This window comes from Ictidomys tridecemlineatus, chromosome 5 (genome assembly GCF_052094955.1).
Source record: "Ictidomys tridecemlineatus isolate mIctTri1 chromosome 5, mIctTri1.hap1, whole genome shotgun sequence".
Taxonomy (NCBI): Eukaryota; Metazoa; Chordata; class Mammalia; order Rodentia; family Sciuridae; genus Ictidomys; species Ictidomys tridecemlineatus.
Window position 1 is genome coordinate 55,194,933 of NC_135481.1, and position 19,013 is coordinate 55,213,945.

At 37.1% G+C, this 19,013-nt stretch overlaps 1 protein-coding gene across 2 annotated transcripts in view; it reads right to left on the reverse strand.

Annotated features, from left to right (window-relative positions):
- Ccdc175 (coiled-coil domain containing 175) overlaps window positions 1–19,013 on the reverse strand; it is a 72,752-nt gene that overhangs the window by 22,925 nt on the left and 30,814 nt on the right. For both annotated transcript variants that reach the window (XR_013438968.1, XM_005322889.4), the window contains 4 exons: window positions 8,204–8,275; window positions 6,816–6,951; window positions 6,177–6,308; window positions 797–935 (listed from right to left, as the gene is read on the reverse strand). Coding sequence is in view for 1 of the 2 variants with exons in the window: in XM_005322889.4 (XP_005322946.4) it covers window positions 797–935; window positions 6,177–6,308; window positions 6,816–6,951; window positions 8,204–8,275 (479 nt within the window). In the remaining variant the exon portion in view is untranslated. The remainder of the gene's footprint in view (window positions 1–796; window positions 936–6,176; window positions 6,309–6,815; window positions 6,952–8,203; window positions 8,276–19,013) is intronic.

Below are 19,013 nucleotides of genomic sequence, written 5' to 3' on the forward strand. Positions count from 1 at the left end.
CTTTTTGCTCCCATTCCAGTTTTTTTTTCTGTAACTTTTGATTGTGGCCTGATGATTAACATGACTCTTCTCTCATCATCTATAATACATAGGCTCTGGAAGTGGTTCCTGCTTAAAGACCTGCACAGACTCCCTAGATATCGATTCTCTTCTCCCCAAATACAAGACAAGAGGCAAAACTCTAGGATGATTCTGGACCTCAGGTTCAGGATTAGATGATCACACTTAATTCTTGTGGAGAAAGTGATTCTTTTTATATCAAACACACATGTGATTATGCTTTGTAATAGAATGCAAAATATGCATGCTTGCAGACATTGTTCACATCTTCTACTAAGCTCCCAGATCAAGACAATTTTCACCTATCTTTACCTTAGGTGTAGGTTAGTGAAAAAACACACACACATTTATCACATTTACACTGATAAATGTAAAGTCATAGCTAGAAATAATACATAATTTGTAAATTCAGAGTAAGAAACAAAAAAATTTCTCCATGTGGTAGCTGATATAGGAGCTAGTTCTACCTTTATAAGTATGGAAAGAAACAATATAATACAGTGAATGGCTAATTATTAATTTTAAATAGTCTTTAGAAGAGAAAGAAAACATTTGACAGTAGAAATAATAAGGTTGTGATGTGAAGGTGTGGAGAAGAGTTAATTAGTAGATTAGGGGAAAATTAGAAAAGAGAGAGTCAAAGGAAGTGGGAAAAGCTGGATGGATTTCACCATGACTTCTCTGGGTTGAAAGGGAATCTGGGATGGAAATTAATTACCAAATACTTCATGTTTACCTGTAAAAATATTATAGAGCTCTTCTAACTTTTTATATTTGATTTCATACTCTTCTTCTGCTTCCTGAAGTTGTGGAATATATTCAATTAGTTCTTCTTGTTTCTCTTTGTGAATTTGTACTTCGTGAACATATAATTCCTTTAAAGAAAATAAAGCTGGTTGAGAAGTGTGATTTTGGAGAATTTACCAACAATTTAGAATTCTATTTTCTAACCTGAGGTTCCCAGAACAGTGTCTGGTATATAGTAGGTAGCCAATAAATATTTGTAATCTCACCACTGACTCCTTCGCAATCTAGTTAAGGATATTAGATTTAATTGCCTCTCCAAAGATCCTTCAGTTATTAATCTTTACTGATACATTTCTATTGCTATGTTATGCACAACCAAAAATATAATTGAGAAAAAATTTCCTTTGGTTGATCATATTTCATGAAAAAAGGGCATCAAAATAATAAACAAATTCTAAGGAATGTGCATGTAAGTAAAATTTGGGAAGAGGATTAGAAATAATTGGATATAATATTGCAACAAATAGAAAAAAGTACCCAAAGCAAAACATAAAGATGCCTGCTTACTTAATCAAAAGTTTTATTTAGTTTCAAATGCATTAATAGTTGGGTTTCTTTTAGCAAATTAGAGAGGGTGGGTATTTGGACATCCTTTTGATGGAGAAGCTTGGCTGCACTTTAACTAATACATGGATGTGCTGATCTATTATGTCCCCTCCCAAATTGCCATGAGAATCCTTATGAATAAGTGGAGAAAGATGAAAAGGCATATAAGAAAATAAAACATCATGTGAAAATGGGAATAAATTTCTCCAAACTGCAATATTGAGATATTGAGCAGGTAAAGAAACTCAATCTACCATTTATACTACATTCTCTAAAAAAAAAAAAAAAAGGATAGCCTGGGGTTATAAGTGGATATGTTAGTGTATTCATTCATTCCCATCCCATCACACGGTTTGGGTTGCCAATGCTGCCCTGACCAGGTTGATTTAATGCCTTGAGTGATGGTGTGGGGTCCTAAGTTCAGTGCGTTTAACACAAGTTAAGTTGCTGCTCGTCTATGGGCTCAGGTTGTTGGAGTAGGGCCGCCAATCAAGTCCACATCTTCTTTAATTCCTTCCTCAGTATCTCTGATTTCTGAGCCACATGCATATTTAGTTCAGTGATGATGAGCTCCAGCTTTTGCTGAGTCCCAATCTCAAGAAGTTGGAGGCATGGAAGAGGAAAAAAAAAAAAACATGCAGGCTCCTGTCCAAGCTCATGGGTTCCAACGCATTCTGCAAGTCTCAGTTTGTCTTGCTCCTCAAGTGCCTGTCCTGCTGACTTCATGCTTGAGTACCCAGGTGTAAAGCTGACAGCCTGTGGAAATTCTGTAGCCAGCAAACTTTATTGCAGAAGATCAAATCCTATAATAAATCACTTATCTAGAAGCTCTGCTTCTCTGATCAGACCCTGTCTGATGTGTGGGACCCAGTAGATCCAATGGTACTCAGCATGGCAGGCAAGATCACAATATGCACATAACTGGTGAAGGTTCTGACAGAATTAAAGTGGAGGCCCCTGGCCTATGGAAGAGTCAGTCACCATACTGCCTGGGAAACACTACCTCTAAATTTAAATAAGTTTGTATTATAACCAAGCAATTAATGTTCAGGACTGATTTCCTTAGAACCTAGGGATCAGAGACCCAAAGAGTAGGAGGACTTCTCGCTCTTAAACCTAGTGGTTTTGCTTTCCTTCCTTGTGACTTTAGGCTCTGTTGGTTTAGAGAGGTTACTGCTGAAGAGAAGAATGATCCCATTAAGGGCGAGGGAACCAATAATGATTCCATAAATCAAACTCTGAGATTACTTTCTTTCCATTTGGGGCTTTTAATGCCACTGGACCAAAGACAGAAATGGTATTACATTGCATCCAAGGTTATTGATGTTGATTGTCAAGGGAAATATGTGTGCTATATAGTAATGGCACAAAAGCTGTCAGCAGTCCTTGCCTTGTGTAAATGAGGCATGAAAGGACACAGCCCTGTAGTGGAACATGGTCTGGCAGAGGGCAAGCTGGAGGTATCTTTGTAGTAGTTTTGCAGTTGATTGTCTTGTGTTTTGTAACCTGCCAATATTTCCACTTGCAAAGTCTTATACTTCTCTTTTACTTATTTTGCCTAATTGCATTGTATAAACTTGAGTACAATATTAAATAAGGTCCTTATTCCTTATTTGTGTTTCTATGGGAATTTTCTCCACTGTTTTACTTTTAAGGATGGTGGTAAATTCTTAGCATTTATCATCAAAAACTATGGCAGGTCTTGAGGTATAGCTCAGTAGTAGAGCTTAGCATGTATATGTTCAACCCCCAGCATCAAAACCAAAACAAACAAACAAAAAATCTGAGATACAGACAGCTTCTTATCATCTCTTCTGTAACCTTTTTTTAAGCTACCTTTGCTTCTCACTTGGGTTACTGCTTAACTTCCCAGTTGATCTTCCTACATCCACTTTTGCTTTCCTAAATTCTACTTAATTTGGCAGCTAGAGAGAAGCTATTTTTTTTAAAGTTGTAATATTTTAACTCTCTACTCAGTACCTTCCAGTGGCTTCCCAGCTCAGCAAAGCAAAGGATAAAGATCTTGCAAAGGCCTATAGGGATGTGGCAGATAGGGGCTGCTCCATCTGGATCCTCTTTAAGGGATGAATCCCTGCTCTGTTGTGAGAAGTGTGGTTAACTGACACCTCCAGCGCTTGGCTGCTTCACCTCACCTCTCTAGCCAATGTCCTGCTCTTTCAGGTACAGCTCCCAACTATGAACCAGCAAGAGGTTTTGTATGGTTTAGATATGGACTGTCCTTCAAAGTCTCATGTGTTCAGAAGTGGGACTTTGAGGAATGATGGGATCATGAAGGCTCTGCCTTCACCAGTGGATTAACCCATTTATGGCTGAATGAACTACTGGGAGGAGGTCAACACTTGTAGGCAGGTGGGACCTGTTCAGAGGAAGTGTGGGTCACCAACAACGTGTCCTGGGAGGGTTTATCTCCCTCCTCTCTCTCAGCTTCCCTGATGCCATGAGCTGAGAACTTTTCCTTTACCAGGCCCTTCCACCATGATATTCTGCCTCACCGTAGGTCCAGAGCAGTGGAACTGAATTACCATGGACCAAAACCTCTGAAACCATGAACAAAAATTAACTTTTCCTCCTCCAAGTTGTGTCAGATATTTTGATCACAGCCACCAAAACCTGACTAATGCAGATGTCATGCAAGGGAGGGCTCTTCACCTGGGCAGTCCTCTATTGGAACCACTCCCCCTCTGACGAGTTTGTCAGGTTACACAGATATTACTCCCTAATAAACCTTCACACTCCTGATTCTATTTAGCATCTGCTTCTGGCAGATGACTCCCCACCACGGTTGGCATTCCCCTCTGACCCAGAGATGCCACCCCCTCCTTACTCCTCAGTAGGACGGCCCTGCCTCAGGGCCTCTGTGTTTAGCATGCCTTCTGCTTACAGCCATGTCCTGCGGATACCTGCCAGGCATGCTGCCTCATCCACCTCCAGGGTGAAGCTCTTCCCTGACTATCCTATTGGCAATGGCAGACAGACTGTAGGCCCTGTCCCACTTCCTTGCTTAATTTTCTTTGAAACATTAATCAGCATCCCCTATACACGTTCCATTTATCATTTATTTCCAGCCTCGTGTCACTAGAATTTGAGTTCCACAAGGGTAGGGCTTTTATCTATTTTTTTAATACCCTGAAGAAAAACAGGCTCCCAGAACGTGTGGTAAGCAATTGAGGAATGCTTTCCACCCTGACTCTTCTTCCTTCTGTTTCTTCCACTTTACTACAACCATGTAGTAATCTGAGCAAGTGGTTTCTTTCTTTTGTTTGTTTTCTGAGTGAAGCCAGTTTCCATTTTACTTCTTCTAACTTTCTGGTCATCATCTGCCAACATTTCTTCTCTGGGTTCCTATAGTTTCATATTGATGATCTGCCTTTGCACCTCTATTAAGCTAATTTTTTAAAAAATCCACAGAGAAATGTGTGATCGCAATTTTCATATGTTCCATAGTGCCAGTTTTCTGAAGTGCTATTCATTTGTTGGAAAGTTTTGTTCCCCTTTTCACTTGCTTTTCCCACACTATTTTTGAAAGGAAGATATGTCATCTTTGGTTTTTTTTGGATTACTTACATCAGAAAGAACTGACTATTGTTGGGCAAGTTATCTGAAAGGGTTTCCATATTGTGTGGCAGGATGGGCATAGATGGGGTAAGCAGAATTGGAATAGAGTAAAATTCTAAACTTTGAATTTTAAGGGATTTTCTACTACTTTGCTACATAGTAAGAAACTGTTTTCTTCAAATAAAGTACTTGTTTGATGTAATGAAAGCCTGGTCTTCCTCTTCAAACCTAATCAAGTTCAGGAAGACTTTTGGCAGGGATTTAGCTTGATTGCCCTGGTAAACCAGGCCAATTTTCTACATATATTTTCCCAGAATACTATAAATAAACAAAACCATTAGAGTGGTACATGGAACTTTATGACCTAGTGGATGCTGGTGTCTTCATTACCAGAGATAAACCAGCCTGAGATAAACTAGGTACATTCCAACTTGGATGAAAATCACTTTTATCCTGACCATTTTATATACCCTTCCTTCTGGCCCAAATCATGGGAATCCTATGGTCTTTTTGCCACCTAAGACTAGCTTCTGACAGTAAGTCCCCAATAAATTGCACTCCATGGAACCTTGGATCTGTCTGCCTCTTTCTTCAATCTCATAGCACTTTGGGGTCCATTCTCCTACTCTGTTGACTGGGTTTTCCAGATCATTCCAACTACCATTCTTGCCTTCTACCAGTGACTGCCTACCAGTGACTGCCTCTAAGAATCATGCCCTTACCTTTGAAGGTAGTGTCATCTTGAAAAGATATAATTTTGTTGTGTTCTGCAGATCTGCAACCTCTGGGTTCCTGGGTACTTTCAATGCCTGTTCTACCTACGTTCCCCGGAATTTATGCCCTACTTCGATCCAGGTGGGCTTTTGGAAGTTTCTAAGTCATTGTGGTGACCTCTTTACTCTCCCCAGTGTCCCTGCCACCTTTCTTCCTTCAGGGCTCTGCCAGTCTCCAGGGATGTTGCCAGCAGCATTATTTGAAGTGTATGATTTTTTTTTAACCAGAAAAATATTTCTCATTTCTCTATTTCTATTTCCTTTTCAGGAAAAGAAGAAGAAAGATTCAGTGTGAAATTGTAGTCTTGTTCATACTGGAAGATTTATTTTACATTTAACTGATTAGAAGAGCATGTAATAGTATCCCCCCCCACCCGCCACATCCGAAATTGTGAGACATAAAGTGAAAATTACCTCATACTTCTTTAACTCCAGAATTAATAGTTTTTCTTTTAAAGTAAATTCCTCCTCCTCCTCTTGTAATTCTGTTGAAAGTTTTTCAATCTGTACCACAAATTCATCGATTTCATTTCTTCTAACAAGGGTCTAATTACAGAAAATTGAAGACTTGTCATTTCTTCTGTGGTGGTCAGTCTTACATTTTTCAAACAGCCTTCCTCACATGAGACTTGCCTGTGATTTCAAGTTATATGATGCCTCAGTAACCCTCTAGAAATTAAGCTCTTCACCAAATGATATCTATAAAATAGCACCAGGATGGGAAGAGTCGGGGATGGTGTGTGGACAGAAGGCAAAGCTGGGAGCTAATCAAGGATGTTCAGTCTCACATTTTAAGAGAGAGCTCCCTTAATAAGTTTCTGGTTACATGCTTCAAAAGCAAATTCTGGAGACAATTGCCGCTCCATTTGCTAAATCCTACTAGTTAATATGCAGGAAATGGAAACATTTCTGAAAAAAGTTAAATAATACACCATGATATAAGTAGAAGGAAAATACCTTTTAATAACATAAGGTTTAATCAAATATTGAAGGAGCATCACTGATATATACGTAAGGAACTACAGTAATTCTAAGCACCTCAGGTTCCCTTACCTCTTCAAGCAATTCAGTTCGTCTCTTTTCCGAATGTTCAATGTTTTCTATAGTTTGATTTATTTCATTCTTTATGTTAGCTACCCAACGATTATGTTTTTTTCTTAAACATAATATTTTCCACTGATTTAAAATACTAGGGATTAGAATAAAAATACTGATAATTAAATTGACCCAGCAGTTTACCAAAAAGAAGTAAGAATTCAAAGCAAAACAAATCCTACTGTGATTTTACATCATGGCTCCTAGCATCAGTGATGTAGATTGCACATGAGAACCCATTGTCCCATCACCCCAGATATGAACTACCTATAGAAACTTAAATAGCAGATAATTTAATCATATAATATGGAATAACAACAAGAATATGATTATATTATAATGTAATAATTATATTAATACAATACATACAAGCTCTAGATTTCCAACCAATTTTAATGTGCCTGTACCAATTTTGTTAAACTATGTGCAGAATTAAAAACTTGCAGCTTGATGAGTTAACTGAAATAATAAGATAAAACATAAACTATCTCAATGCTCTCTCTGCAAGTTGCTTCCCAGTAAGAAGTTGTATCTATGTATCCAATAAAACAGTGGACAATACATAATACACTATGACTGCTTGCCTCTTTGAGGTGGAAGATGAAATGTTTGCTTGCCTCTTTGAGGCAGAAGATGAAATGCTAAGGAGCAGGTAAAGAAAGAAAAATTGCCGGCAGAAATAGTAATGGAATTATCTAAACTACCCAAAGTACTAATAAGAGACATTAAGCTTCTGGGTTCTCAAATTTTTCTCTCCACCACATCATAAAACAGGTACATATTTGAAGAATGGCAAAAATACACAACTGGAGTCTTATAAATAACATTGATAACAGTAACAACAATATTAATAAAACACAGGCAAGTAATAGCAGGTACATTGACCTAAATATTTTACACAAATCATCTCATTGACATTTGTAACAGTGTTATAAGATGGGGACTACTACCATTCACACTTTACAAGGGTGAAAGTAAAGAGAATGTATTAAGTTACTAAGCCTTGATCAGAGATAGTAGGGTACAACAGCAAAGTAGTCCCTGTGCAGAGCCTGTAGTCTTAACCGCTCTCCTTTGTTTCCCCTGGAATCACCTCCTATTGGTTCACACAGAATCCTGGATGGGCAACAGGCATTGCACAAATATTAGCACATTTATTCTTTGCTGACTCCACTCCAATGAATTGAAAAACTTTTATTCTGTTCAACACCAAAAAAATCAAGCTAAGAAACTTCTAGATCTGAAAGAACTCATACACAATTTAGTTTAGGAAAATCATGTCCTTATTCTCTAGATAACACGCACCACTCACAACACAAATGATTACTTATATTTATTTATTTTACCATCTCTGAGTTTCTCTTTCCAGGTTTTCATTCAGGATTTTTATTTGCTTTCTATATGTTTCATGTATTGATCTAAAAACAAACAAATGTTATATTATTTCATTTATTGTAGCTGTTAGAGTATGTAAGAAACTCTTTATGTATAATTTTTATGCTCCATAAGGCTACAGTCTAGTTGGAAGACATAGAAAATTTTGTGAAGCAATGAAGGTCTTAGTGGCACAGTTATAGAAGACCAATTATTGGAAGCCGCCCGGTGCCAGCCAAGCCAGACGGGAGGAGGAAGCCGCCTGGCGCCAGCCAAGCCCGGCCCCGCCCCGTGTGCTAGTCCGGAGGAAGCCCATCAACCCTTAAAACCCATCAAAGGGGGTGTGGCTACCAGCACGCTTCTTTGGCTGATCCAGGTACCCAGTTTCCAACTCCCCCACCCTTAGCTGCGATAACTCAAAATATTTCCCACAAGCTTTTGGGGGTTGTAGCTATCAATGCAAAACAACAACTGTACAGGCACCTGGTTTCTACCTCAGAGACTAGAGCAGGGAAGATACAAGTGGAAGCTCATTTCCTTTCACACTGGCTATACCCACCACCCTGAATACAGAGGCTCAAGCTAGGAATAGACAACACCACCTACTGGAAGCAAGGAAAACAGTGTTCTGAGAGACTTTTTTTTCCCTCTTTCTTTCTCTCTTTTCTTCTCTCTCTTCCACAACTTCAACATATGTGAAACCAAGAACTGTGCATGAACAACCGAATTACCAAAGTAATATAATATAGAGGAATTGCATATACCCCACCTTCCCCCCATTTTTTTCTTTATTTCTAGCTTACTTTCCTTTTCCTTCTCTCTTATTTCTCTTTTCTTCCTTGCTATTTTTTTCCTTTTTTTTCATTTGTATTATCTCTATCCCACTTTCAATCTCCTAACCTTTGCTATCTATACATAGGGTAACTATCTAAATACAGATAGGAGGTTGAGTCTATACATTCTTCCATAAATTACCAGTCTATTGGTTAGAGTTCTCCAAAGGTGCTAAGTTAGTTTAACCTCATACCCTCACTCCTTTCCCCTCTAAGTATAACATACTTCATCTGAAATTAAGTTTTCTATATGCCACTAGTTATGGTACACCTTTTATGAAACTAATGAATATATTCTTAAGTAATAATTAAAATCAATATCTATAGACTTGGAATGTAACTATAAATGTATTAATAATGAAAACTTGTGCTTAGATGATGTACTGTTGATATTGGGAACTGTTAACATTGTCTTTCTCTGCAAAAGAGGGATTTAGGAGCTATACAAGAAGAATACAAATATGTAAGGGGAAAAACATTAACACAACAGTTTCACAAAGCTAGAAAGAATCATGAGCAGTATGAAAAGACAAGGAAAGAAAGGACCACAAACAATACAGGTCAATTCAACATTAGATGAGGTAATATCTGCAGCTGATGGAATGTCAGACAAAGAGTTAAGGATATACATGCTTCAGATGATCTGGAGTCTCAAGGAAGACATTATACAGCAAATTCAGACAATGAAAGATCACTTTGACAATGAATTACATAAACAAATCCAAGAAGCAAAAGATCAACTCTATAGGGAGATAGAGGATATAAAAAACAAACAGAAATCCTGGAAATGCAGGAAACAGTAAACCAAATTAAAAACTCAAATGAGAGTATTACCAGCAGAGTAGAACACTTAGAAGATAGAACTTCAGACAATAAAGACAAAGTTTTTCAACTTGAAAAGAACATAGACAGCTCAGCGAGAATGTTAAGAAATCATGAGCAGAACATCCAAGAATTACGGGATAACATAAAGAAACCAAAGCTAAGAGTTATTGGGATATAAGAGGTTATAGAGGTCCTAACCAAGGGAATGAACAATCTATTCAATGAAATAATACTAGAAAACTTCACAGAATTAAAGAATGAAAAAGAAATCCAAATACTAGAAGCTTACAGGACATAGAATATACAAAAGCATAAGAGATCCACAACAAGACACATAATAATAAAGATGCCCAACATACAGGATAAGGAGAGAATCTTAAAAGCCACAAGAGAGAGACAGCAGATTACATTTAGGGGTAAACCAATCAGGATAACTGCTGATCTTTCAACACAGACTCTGAAAGCTAGAAGATCCTGAAACAACATATTTCAAACGCTGAAAGAAAAAAGGGTTCCAATCAAGAATCATGTATCCAGCGAAATTAAGCTTCAGGATTTAAGATGAAATAAAAATCTTCCATGATAAACAAAAGTTAAAAGAATTTGCAGCTAGAAAACCAGCTCTTCAAAACATCCTTGGCAAAACATTACAGGAAGAGGAAATGAAAAATAACAATGAAAACCAACAGCAGGAGGTAGTATAGTAAAGGAAAAACTAAGCATAGAGGAAAAACAAATAATGTTAAGTAACATCATAATCAAATATGGCTGGAAATACAAACCATATCTCAATAGTAAACCTAAATGTTAATGGCTTAAATGCACCAATCAAAAGACATAGGCTAGTAGAATGGATTTTAAAAAAAGTTCCAACAATATGCTGCCTACAGGAGACTCATCTGATAGGAAAAGACATACACAGACTGAAGGTGAAAGGTTGGGAAAAATGGTATCACTCATACGGACCCCGGACACAAGCAGGGGTGTCCATACTTGTATCAAATACAATAGACTTCAAGCCAAGGTTAATTACAAGGAATAAACAAGGACACTACATACTGCTCAAGGGAACCATACACCAACAAGACTTGACGATCATTAATATATATGCCCCAAACAATGGTGCAGCTACGTTCATCAAACAAACGCTTCTCAAGTTCAAGAGTCAAATAGACCACAACACAATAATCATGGGAGATTTTAACACACCTCTCTCACCACTGGACAGATCTTCCAAACAAAAGTTGAATAAAGAAACCATAGATCTCAATAATACAATTAATAATTTAGACTTTATTGATATATACAGAATATACCACCCAAAATCAAGCGGATACACTTTCTTCTCAGCAGCACATGGATCCTTCTCAAAAATAGACCATATATTATGTCACAGGGCAAATCTTAGCAATTACAAAGGAGTAGAGATACTACCATGCATTGTATCTGATCATAATGGAATGAAATTGGAAATCAATAATAAAATGAGAAAGGAAAAATACTACATCATATGGAGATTAAACAATATGCTACTGAATGAACAAAGGGTTACATAAGACATCAAAGAGGAAATTAAAAAATTCTTAGAGGTAAATGAAAACTCAGACACAACATATCGAAATCTCTGGGACACTATGAAAGCAGTACTAAGAGGAAAATTCATTTCATGGAGTTCATTCCTTAAAAGAAGGAAAAGCCAACAAATAAATGACCTCACACTATACCTCGAAGCCTTAGAAAAAGAAGAACAAATCAGCAGCAAATACAGTAGAAGGCAAGAAATAATTAAAATTAGAACTGAAATCAATGAAATTGAAACAATCGAAAAAATTGACAAAACTAAAAGTTGGTTCTTTGAAAAAATAAATAAGATTGATAGACCACTAGCCATGCTAACAAAGAGAAGAAGAGAGAGAACCCAAATTACTAGATTATGGAATGAACAAGGCAACATCACAACAGACAATTCAGAAATACAGAAGATAATTAGAAATTATTTTGAAACCCTATTCTCTAATAAAATAGAAGATAGTGAAGGCTTCGATAAATTCCTTAAGACATATGAACTACCCAGATTGAGTCAGGATAATATAAACAACAGACCAATATCAAGTGAGGACATAGAAGAAGCCATCAAAAAGACTACCAACCAAGAAAAGCCCAGGACCGGATGGATATACAGCAGAGTTTTACAAGAACTTTAAAGAACAACTAATACCAATACTCTACAATCTATTTTAGGAGATAGAAAAAGAGGGAGAACTTCCAAATTCATTCTATGAGGCCAATATAACCTTGATTCCCAAACCAGATAAAGACACCTCAAAGAAAGAAAACTACAGACCAATATCCCTAATGAATTTAGATGTAAAAATCCTCAATAAAATTCTGGCAAATCAGATACAAAAACATATCAAAAAAGATCGTGCACCATGATCAAGTAGGATTCATCCCTGGAATGCAAGGCTGGTTCAATATACGGAAATCAATAAACATTATTCAGCACATCAATAGACTTAAAGATAAGAACCATATGATCATCTCCATAGACACTAGGGATAACAGGAACTTACCTTAACATTGTAAAAGCTATCTATGCTAAGCCTCAGGTTAGCATCATTCTGAATGGAGAAAAATTGAAGGCATTCCCTGTAAAATCTGGAACAAGACAGGGATGCCCTCTATCACCACTTCTATTCAATATAGTTCTCGAAACACTGGCCAGAGCAATTAGACAGATGAAAGAAATTAAAGGCATAAAAATAGGAAAAGAAGAACTTAAATTATCACTATTTGCGGACAACTCAAAATGGATCAAGAAGCTTGATATCAAATCAGAGACTCTGAGTCTGATAGAAGAAAAAGTTGGCTCTGATCTACATATTGTGGGGTCGGGCTCCAAATTCCTTAATAGGACACCCATAGCACAAGAGTTAAAAACAAGAATCAACAAATGGGACTTACTCAAACTAAAAAGTTTTTTCTCAGCAAGAGAAACAATAAGAGAGGTAAATAGGGAGCCTACATCCTGGGAACAAATCTTTACTCCTCACACTTCAGATAGAGCCCTAATATCCAGAGTATACAAAGAACTCAAAAAATTAGACAATAAGATAACAAATAACCCAATCAACAAATGGGCCAAGGACCTGAACAGACACTTCTCAGAGGAGAATATACAATCAATCAACAAGTACATGAAAAAATGCTCACCATCTCTAGCAGTCAGAGAAATGCAAATCAAAACCACCCTTAGATACCATCTCACTCCAGTAAGATAGGCAGCCATTAGGACGTCAAACAACAAGTGCTGGTGAGGATGTGGGGAAAAGGGTACACTTGTACATTGCTGGTGGGACTGCAAATTGGTGCGGCCAATTTGGAAAGCAGTATGAGGATTTCTTGGAAAGCTGGGAATGGAACCACTATTTGACCCAGCTATTGCCCTTCTGGGACTATTCCCTGAAAACCTTAAAAGAGTGTACTATAGGGATACTGCTACATCGATGTTCATAGCAGCACAATTCACAATAGCTAGACTGTGGAACCAACTTAGATGCCCTTCAATAGATGAATAGATTAAAAAAATGTGGCATTTATACACAATGGAGTATTACTCAGCACTAAAAAATGACAAAATCATGGCATTTGCAGGGAAATGGATGGCATTAGAGCAGATTATGCTAAGTGAAGCTAGCCAATCCCTAAAAAATAAATGCCAAATGTCTTCTTTGATATAAGGAGAGCAACTAAAACAGAGCAGGAAGGAAGAGCATGAGAAAAAGATTAACATTGAACAGGGACAAGAGGTGGGAGGGAAAGGGAGAGAGAAGGGAAATTGCATGGAAATGGAAGGAGACCTTCATTGTTATACAAAATTATATATAAGAGGATGTGAGGGGAAAGGGAAAAAAATCAAGGGAGAGAAATGAATTACAGTAGATGAGGTAGAGAGAGAAGATGGGAGGGGAGGGGAGGGGGATAGTAGAGGATAGGAAAGGTAGCAGAATACAATAGTCACTAGTATGGCAATATGTAAAAACGTGGATGTGTAACTGATGTGATTCTGCAATCTGTATTTGGGGTAAAAATGGGAGTTCATAACCCACTTGAATCAAATGTATGAAATATGATATGTCAAGAACTTTGTAATGTTTTGAACAACCAATAAAAAAAATCCCAGAAAAAAAAGACCAATTATTATTCTGGGTCAATGCAAACTGATCCTGCATGCACTGGGCAGATATTCACAGACAGACAAGAGGTTCTGGGGAGGTAGTTGGGTAAGGGTCACTGGAGTTTAATGCTCAATAGAAGGAGGAATACAAGGTGAAGGATGTAATCATTTGCAAAGATGCAGAGAAAAGACGCAAATATGCAGGGCCTTGTCATGATACAAGGTAGGCTTGCTGCATACAGAAAACAGTCATAGGAGGTGTTAAGGTCAGCAAATCTTTCAGAAATTCTGGATTCTGTACTGAATTACTACACTGTAGAATTCAGAAAGCCAAGATAGATCCTTGAACTAGAAGAAAGTAGTAACTAAGGAGGGGATATTTTTCTGTGATAGGATAGATAGAAATGTGGAAATTATAATTTGGGAAAAGAAATCTAGTTAAATTTAAATACAGTACAGTCGATGAATACCATTTGTCTGGAGAACAGAATGAGGGACCATCACCTGTATGAATGACTTTTTTTCCTCTTTATTTTGAAAGAGCTTCAAACTCAACATATTAGTGAAAAATATTGTACAAAGAATTCCCCCGTACCTTTGCCAAATACTCCAAATGTTGCTGTTTGACCATATTTGTCTTATCATTCTTATAATTTTACATGGAAAAAAAAACAGATTTGCACTTAAAATTGTGCAGATGTGTACAATCTAATCTCAGATATGCACAACACACATGCATATACATCAATGCCTTAGAAAGCATGTATGCAAACTAGAAACTATGATTCTTTTTATGGAGAGATCAGGTTGGTAGCTTTAATTTTCTAAGTTACACATTTTTGTATTTGAATTTTAAAATAAAGTATAAGCATTACTTTATTAAGAAAAAGTTAAAAGTGAAAGTGACTTAGAATGGCAGAAATGAATACCACAGGAGGTTGGTCTTGTGATAATGTTCACATTGTTTTCATGAGGCCCTCAACTGGTCTGTTTCTGTATCCAACTGCTTCTGTGAAATTCAGAGCTGGCCTATACGTATATGTCAATGAAAGATTCAACGAGAAGATGGCAGAAGAGAGAAGGTCACTTTCCTGGCTGCTCCATGGTGTGAAACCAAGAAAGCAAAGAGGCAGCTTCTCAGCAAGGTGGGTGAAAAAAGACAGGGGGCACTTTACTGGGATTTAATACTGGACATTCAAAGCAGATTGGGGACTCGGGAGGTTGGATATAACAAAATAAGAAAGAAATCCCCAATGCCACTGCTGTTGCAACCCCTGGAGGTTCCTGCCAGAGCTGTCCCTCTGTGAGCAAAGTGGAGGGAGAAGGGGATTAAAGGAACCTACATTTTTAGGATGCCTGAGTCACATCTGGGTATGAAGAGTTTAGAGATCAAAGGCACTGCCTGACTAAACTTGTGATGGCAAACCGGACCTGGTTGTAAAATGAAATTTCGAAAACATTATGGCAAGAAACCAATGCCTGGGGAAAGGGTCAGTTCCTCTATCATCCTTTCTTTAGGAAGCCTAATTAACCATGGGTCCTTACCTTTTGGATTGAAAATAACTGCCCTAGGAGTCTGACTACTCCCTCTTGAATGTAAACACCCCTGTGCCAGTCTTTCAAGGCTAGAGACTTAATAGATGCCTGTGAAAAGAGCTCTTTCTGTAAGCATACTTTATGTTAGAGACCCTACACAAGACCTTCAGCTATGTAGATTAGGGATTTGGGGTTCTTAAAGAGGAAAAAAGCCCCAGTGGTAGGATGAGTCTAAAACGAAGCCAAATAACCCATAAATGTGGTGAGAAACTGTGGATCAGGGCTCAGAATTTGGAGTTTATTCTCTTCTGGGCCCACTGGAATAAAATAAAGTTTGGAGTTCTCCTCTCTGAGTGCTGCTTGTTGCTTTTTGATTGGTCTGTTTCCCACCAAAAAAAAAAAAAAGGCACGCTGCATAATATCCTTCTGCAGGAAAGAGGCTGCATCTATCCTGGCTTTGTGTGGAGGTCAGAAAAAGGAACCATTTTGCAGCCACGGTTCAGAGACTGGCAAATCAGCTGGGGACCTGATTCCTGGCTAACCTGACTTTGGCCCAAAATACAGGCCTGGCAAACCCACACTATATGACATGGAGTATGCCTGAGAGAACGGGAGAACATCAGATGTGAAGAGGGGTTTACACAGGGGACTACTAGTCATGAAGAGCTACCCAGCACTCCCCACCCCCCTCTCCCTCTAATTGGGATGCTCACAGGACTGGATGGGGCAAGAGAGATTTGAGTTTGTACACTGAACCCAAGACCAGAAAACAGGGTCCACGGGTGACACAATGAACTAAGAAATGGCTCCTCCACCACACAAATAGAATCCAGGGGGAGATCAACAGGGTGCAGTCTTCCAGTGTGGACCAGCAATTGATGGGTCCTGGAGGTGCAATGATTTAAAATCTCCAGACCAAGTGCCATTCAGCAAATATACTGAGCCTACCTAAGCCTAAACCCTGCCTCCAGGAGTTCTGCCTATAGAATTACCTCTCTCATTCCAGCAACTGGACACCAAAGGTAGAGTCGGCTACCTAACACTGCTTAGAGGGCAAGCTGAAAATCTTTTGAACTCCAATGAGACAATTCTTTAACTTTTTATCATGATTTTTTTCCTTTTCTTTGTTTAATTGTGAACTTAATAGTTCATAGACATTTATACATATTCATATTTTTTCTTATTTCTAGCATTTTTGAAGCCAGTTATTATTCATGGATCAATATTTTGAGGGATAGGATGTTTGATTCATATATTTCAATTTTGTTTTATATTCTTCTATTTTCATTTTTAATTTAAAAACTTTATACTCTATATATTTTTCTCTTTCTGTTTCCCTTGATTTTCTCTCTTTTCTTCTGCTAACAGACAATCTCTATTGTTCTCTTTTACTATGTATGTTTTTACTTCTATCTTCTCTCCTCCTCCATTATAATCATCACATCCTACATCACTTCTGTTCTCTCCCTGTCCACCATTCAAAATTGTAAAACAATTTTCAAATTCATTGTTTTTATTGTAGGCTATAATTGATCATATCATTTCTGTTTATTGTGACAATTAACATTGTAGATCTCATAGCAGGAACTATTTGGTTTGATGCTGTACATTGTTTGCATTGGTTGTTGTTATTTGTCTCCCCCTAAATGGTTAGGTACTGGTAACCTTCAGGGATACTATAAGTCCACAGGGTAGAATCTATATGGTCTCAGATCCATAATGTTAGATGGGTAGACATACAACAAATATAAAAAAGCAAGGGAAGAGATCATCCAAAACAATTCAAGATACTTCAATAGCAGAATCCATTGACACCACAGTTGAAGAAAAAGAGAAAGAGTTTAGAATATACATAATTAAACTGATCTGCAAGGTAAAGGATGATATAAAAATGAAATCAGAGAGAAAATACAGGAAGTGAGAGATCTTTTCAATAAAGAGATATGTATTCTGAAAAAAAATCAAGCAGAAATCCTGAAAATGAAGGAATCAATTAACCAAATTAAAAATTCAATGAAAAGCATCACCAACAGACTAGACCACTTAGAAGATAGCATTTCTGGCAATGAAGACAAAGTACATAATCTTGAAAACAAAGTTGACCATGAAGAAAAGATGTTAAGAGACCATTAATAGAATTTCCAAGAAATATGGGATAACATTAAAAGATAAAATTTAAGATTTATATGAAGGCCCAGAGATACAAACCAAACGATTGCAAAATCTTTTCAATGTAATTATATCGGAAGAATTTTCAAACCTAAAGAATGAAATGGAAAAATCAAATATAGGAGCTTACAGGACCCTAACTACACAAAATTACAACAGACCCACATCAAGTCACATTATTATGAAAATGGCTAACCCTACAGAACAAGGATAGAATTTTAAAAACTGCCAGAGAAAAAAGACAGGTCACATTCAGAGGGAGATAAATCCAGGTCTCATCTTCTTTTCTTAACTCAGACCTTCAAAGCTAGGAGGTCTTGGAATAATATATACCAAGCTCAGAAAGAAAATTAATGCCAGCCAAGTATACTAAAACCAGCAAAATTAAACTTCAGAATTGATGATGAAATAAAAACCTTCCATGATAAACAAAAGTTAAAAGAAGTCACAACCAAAAAGCCTGCACTACAAAATATATTCAGTAAAATATTTCATGAAGAAGAAATGAAAATTAAAACTGAAAACCAATAAAGGAGTGAACTGCACTACAAGGATAGTGAAGCAAAGGAGAAACAAATTCAAATTAAAAACCAGAAATAAATCAAAATTACAGGGAATAAAAATAATTTCTTAATATCATTTAATGGGCTGAGGTTGTAGCTCAGTAGTACAGTGCTTGCCCCACATGTGTGAGGAACTGGGTTCAATTCTCAGCACCACATATAAATAAATGAATAAAATAAAGGTCCATCAACAACTAAAAAAAATTTTTAAATACTAATATCATTTAATGCAAATGGCCTAAATTCATCAAACAAAAGACATAGAGTGGAAAATTGAATTAAAAAACAAGGTATAACAATATGCTATCTCCAAGAGTCTCATACATACGCAAAGACATCCTCAGACTAAAGATAAAATGATGGGAAAAAAAACATATCGTTTACATAGATCTTATAAGCAAGCAGGGGTGTCCATCAGATAAAGTGGACTTCAAGCCAAAGTTAATAAGGAGGGACAAAGAAGAACATTTCATATTGCTTAAGGGGATTATACATCAGAATGACATAAGAATCAAATATTTTTGCCCCAAACAATAGAGAATCCATGTATGTAAAACAAACTGTTCTTAATTTCAAGAATCAAATAGATCACAACATAATAATACTGGGTGATTTTATAATACCTATCTCACCACTAGATAGAACCTTCAAACATAATATAAATGAAGAGGCTATAGAA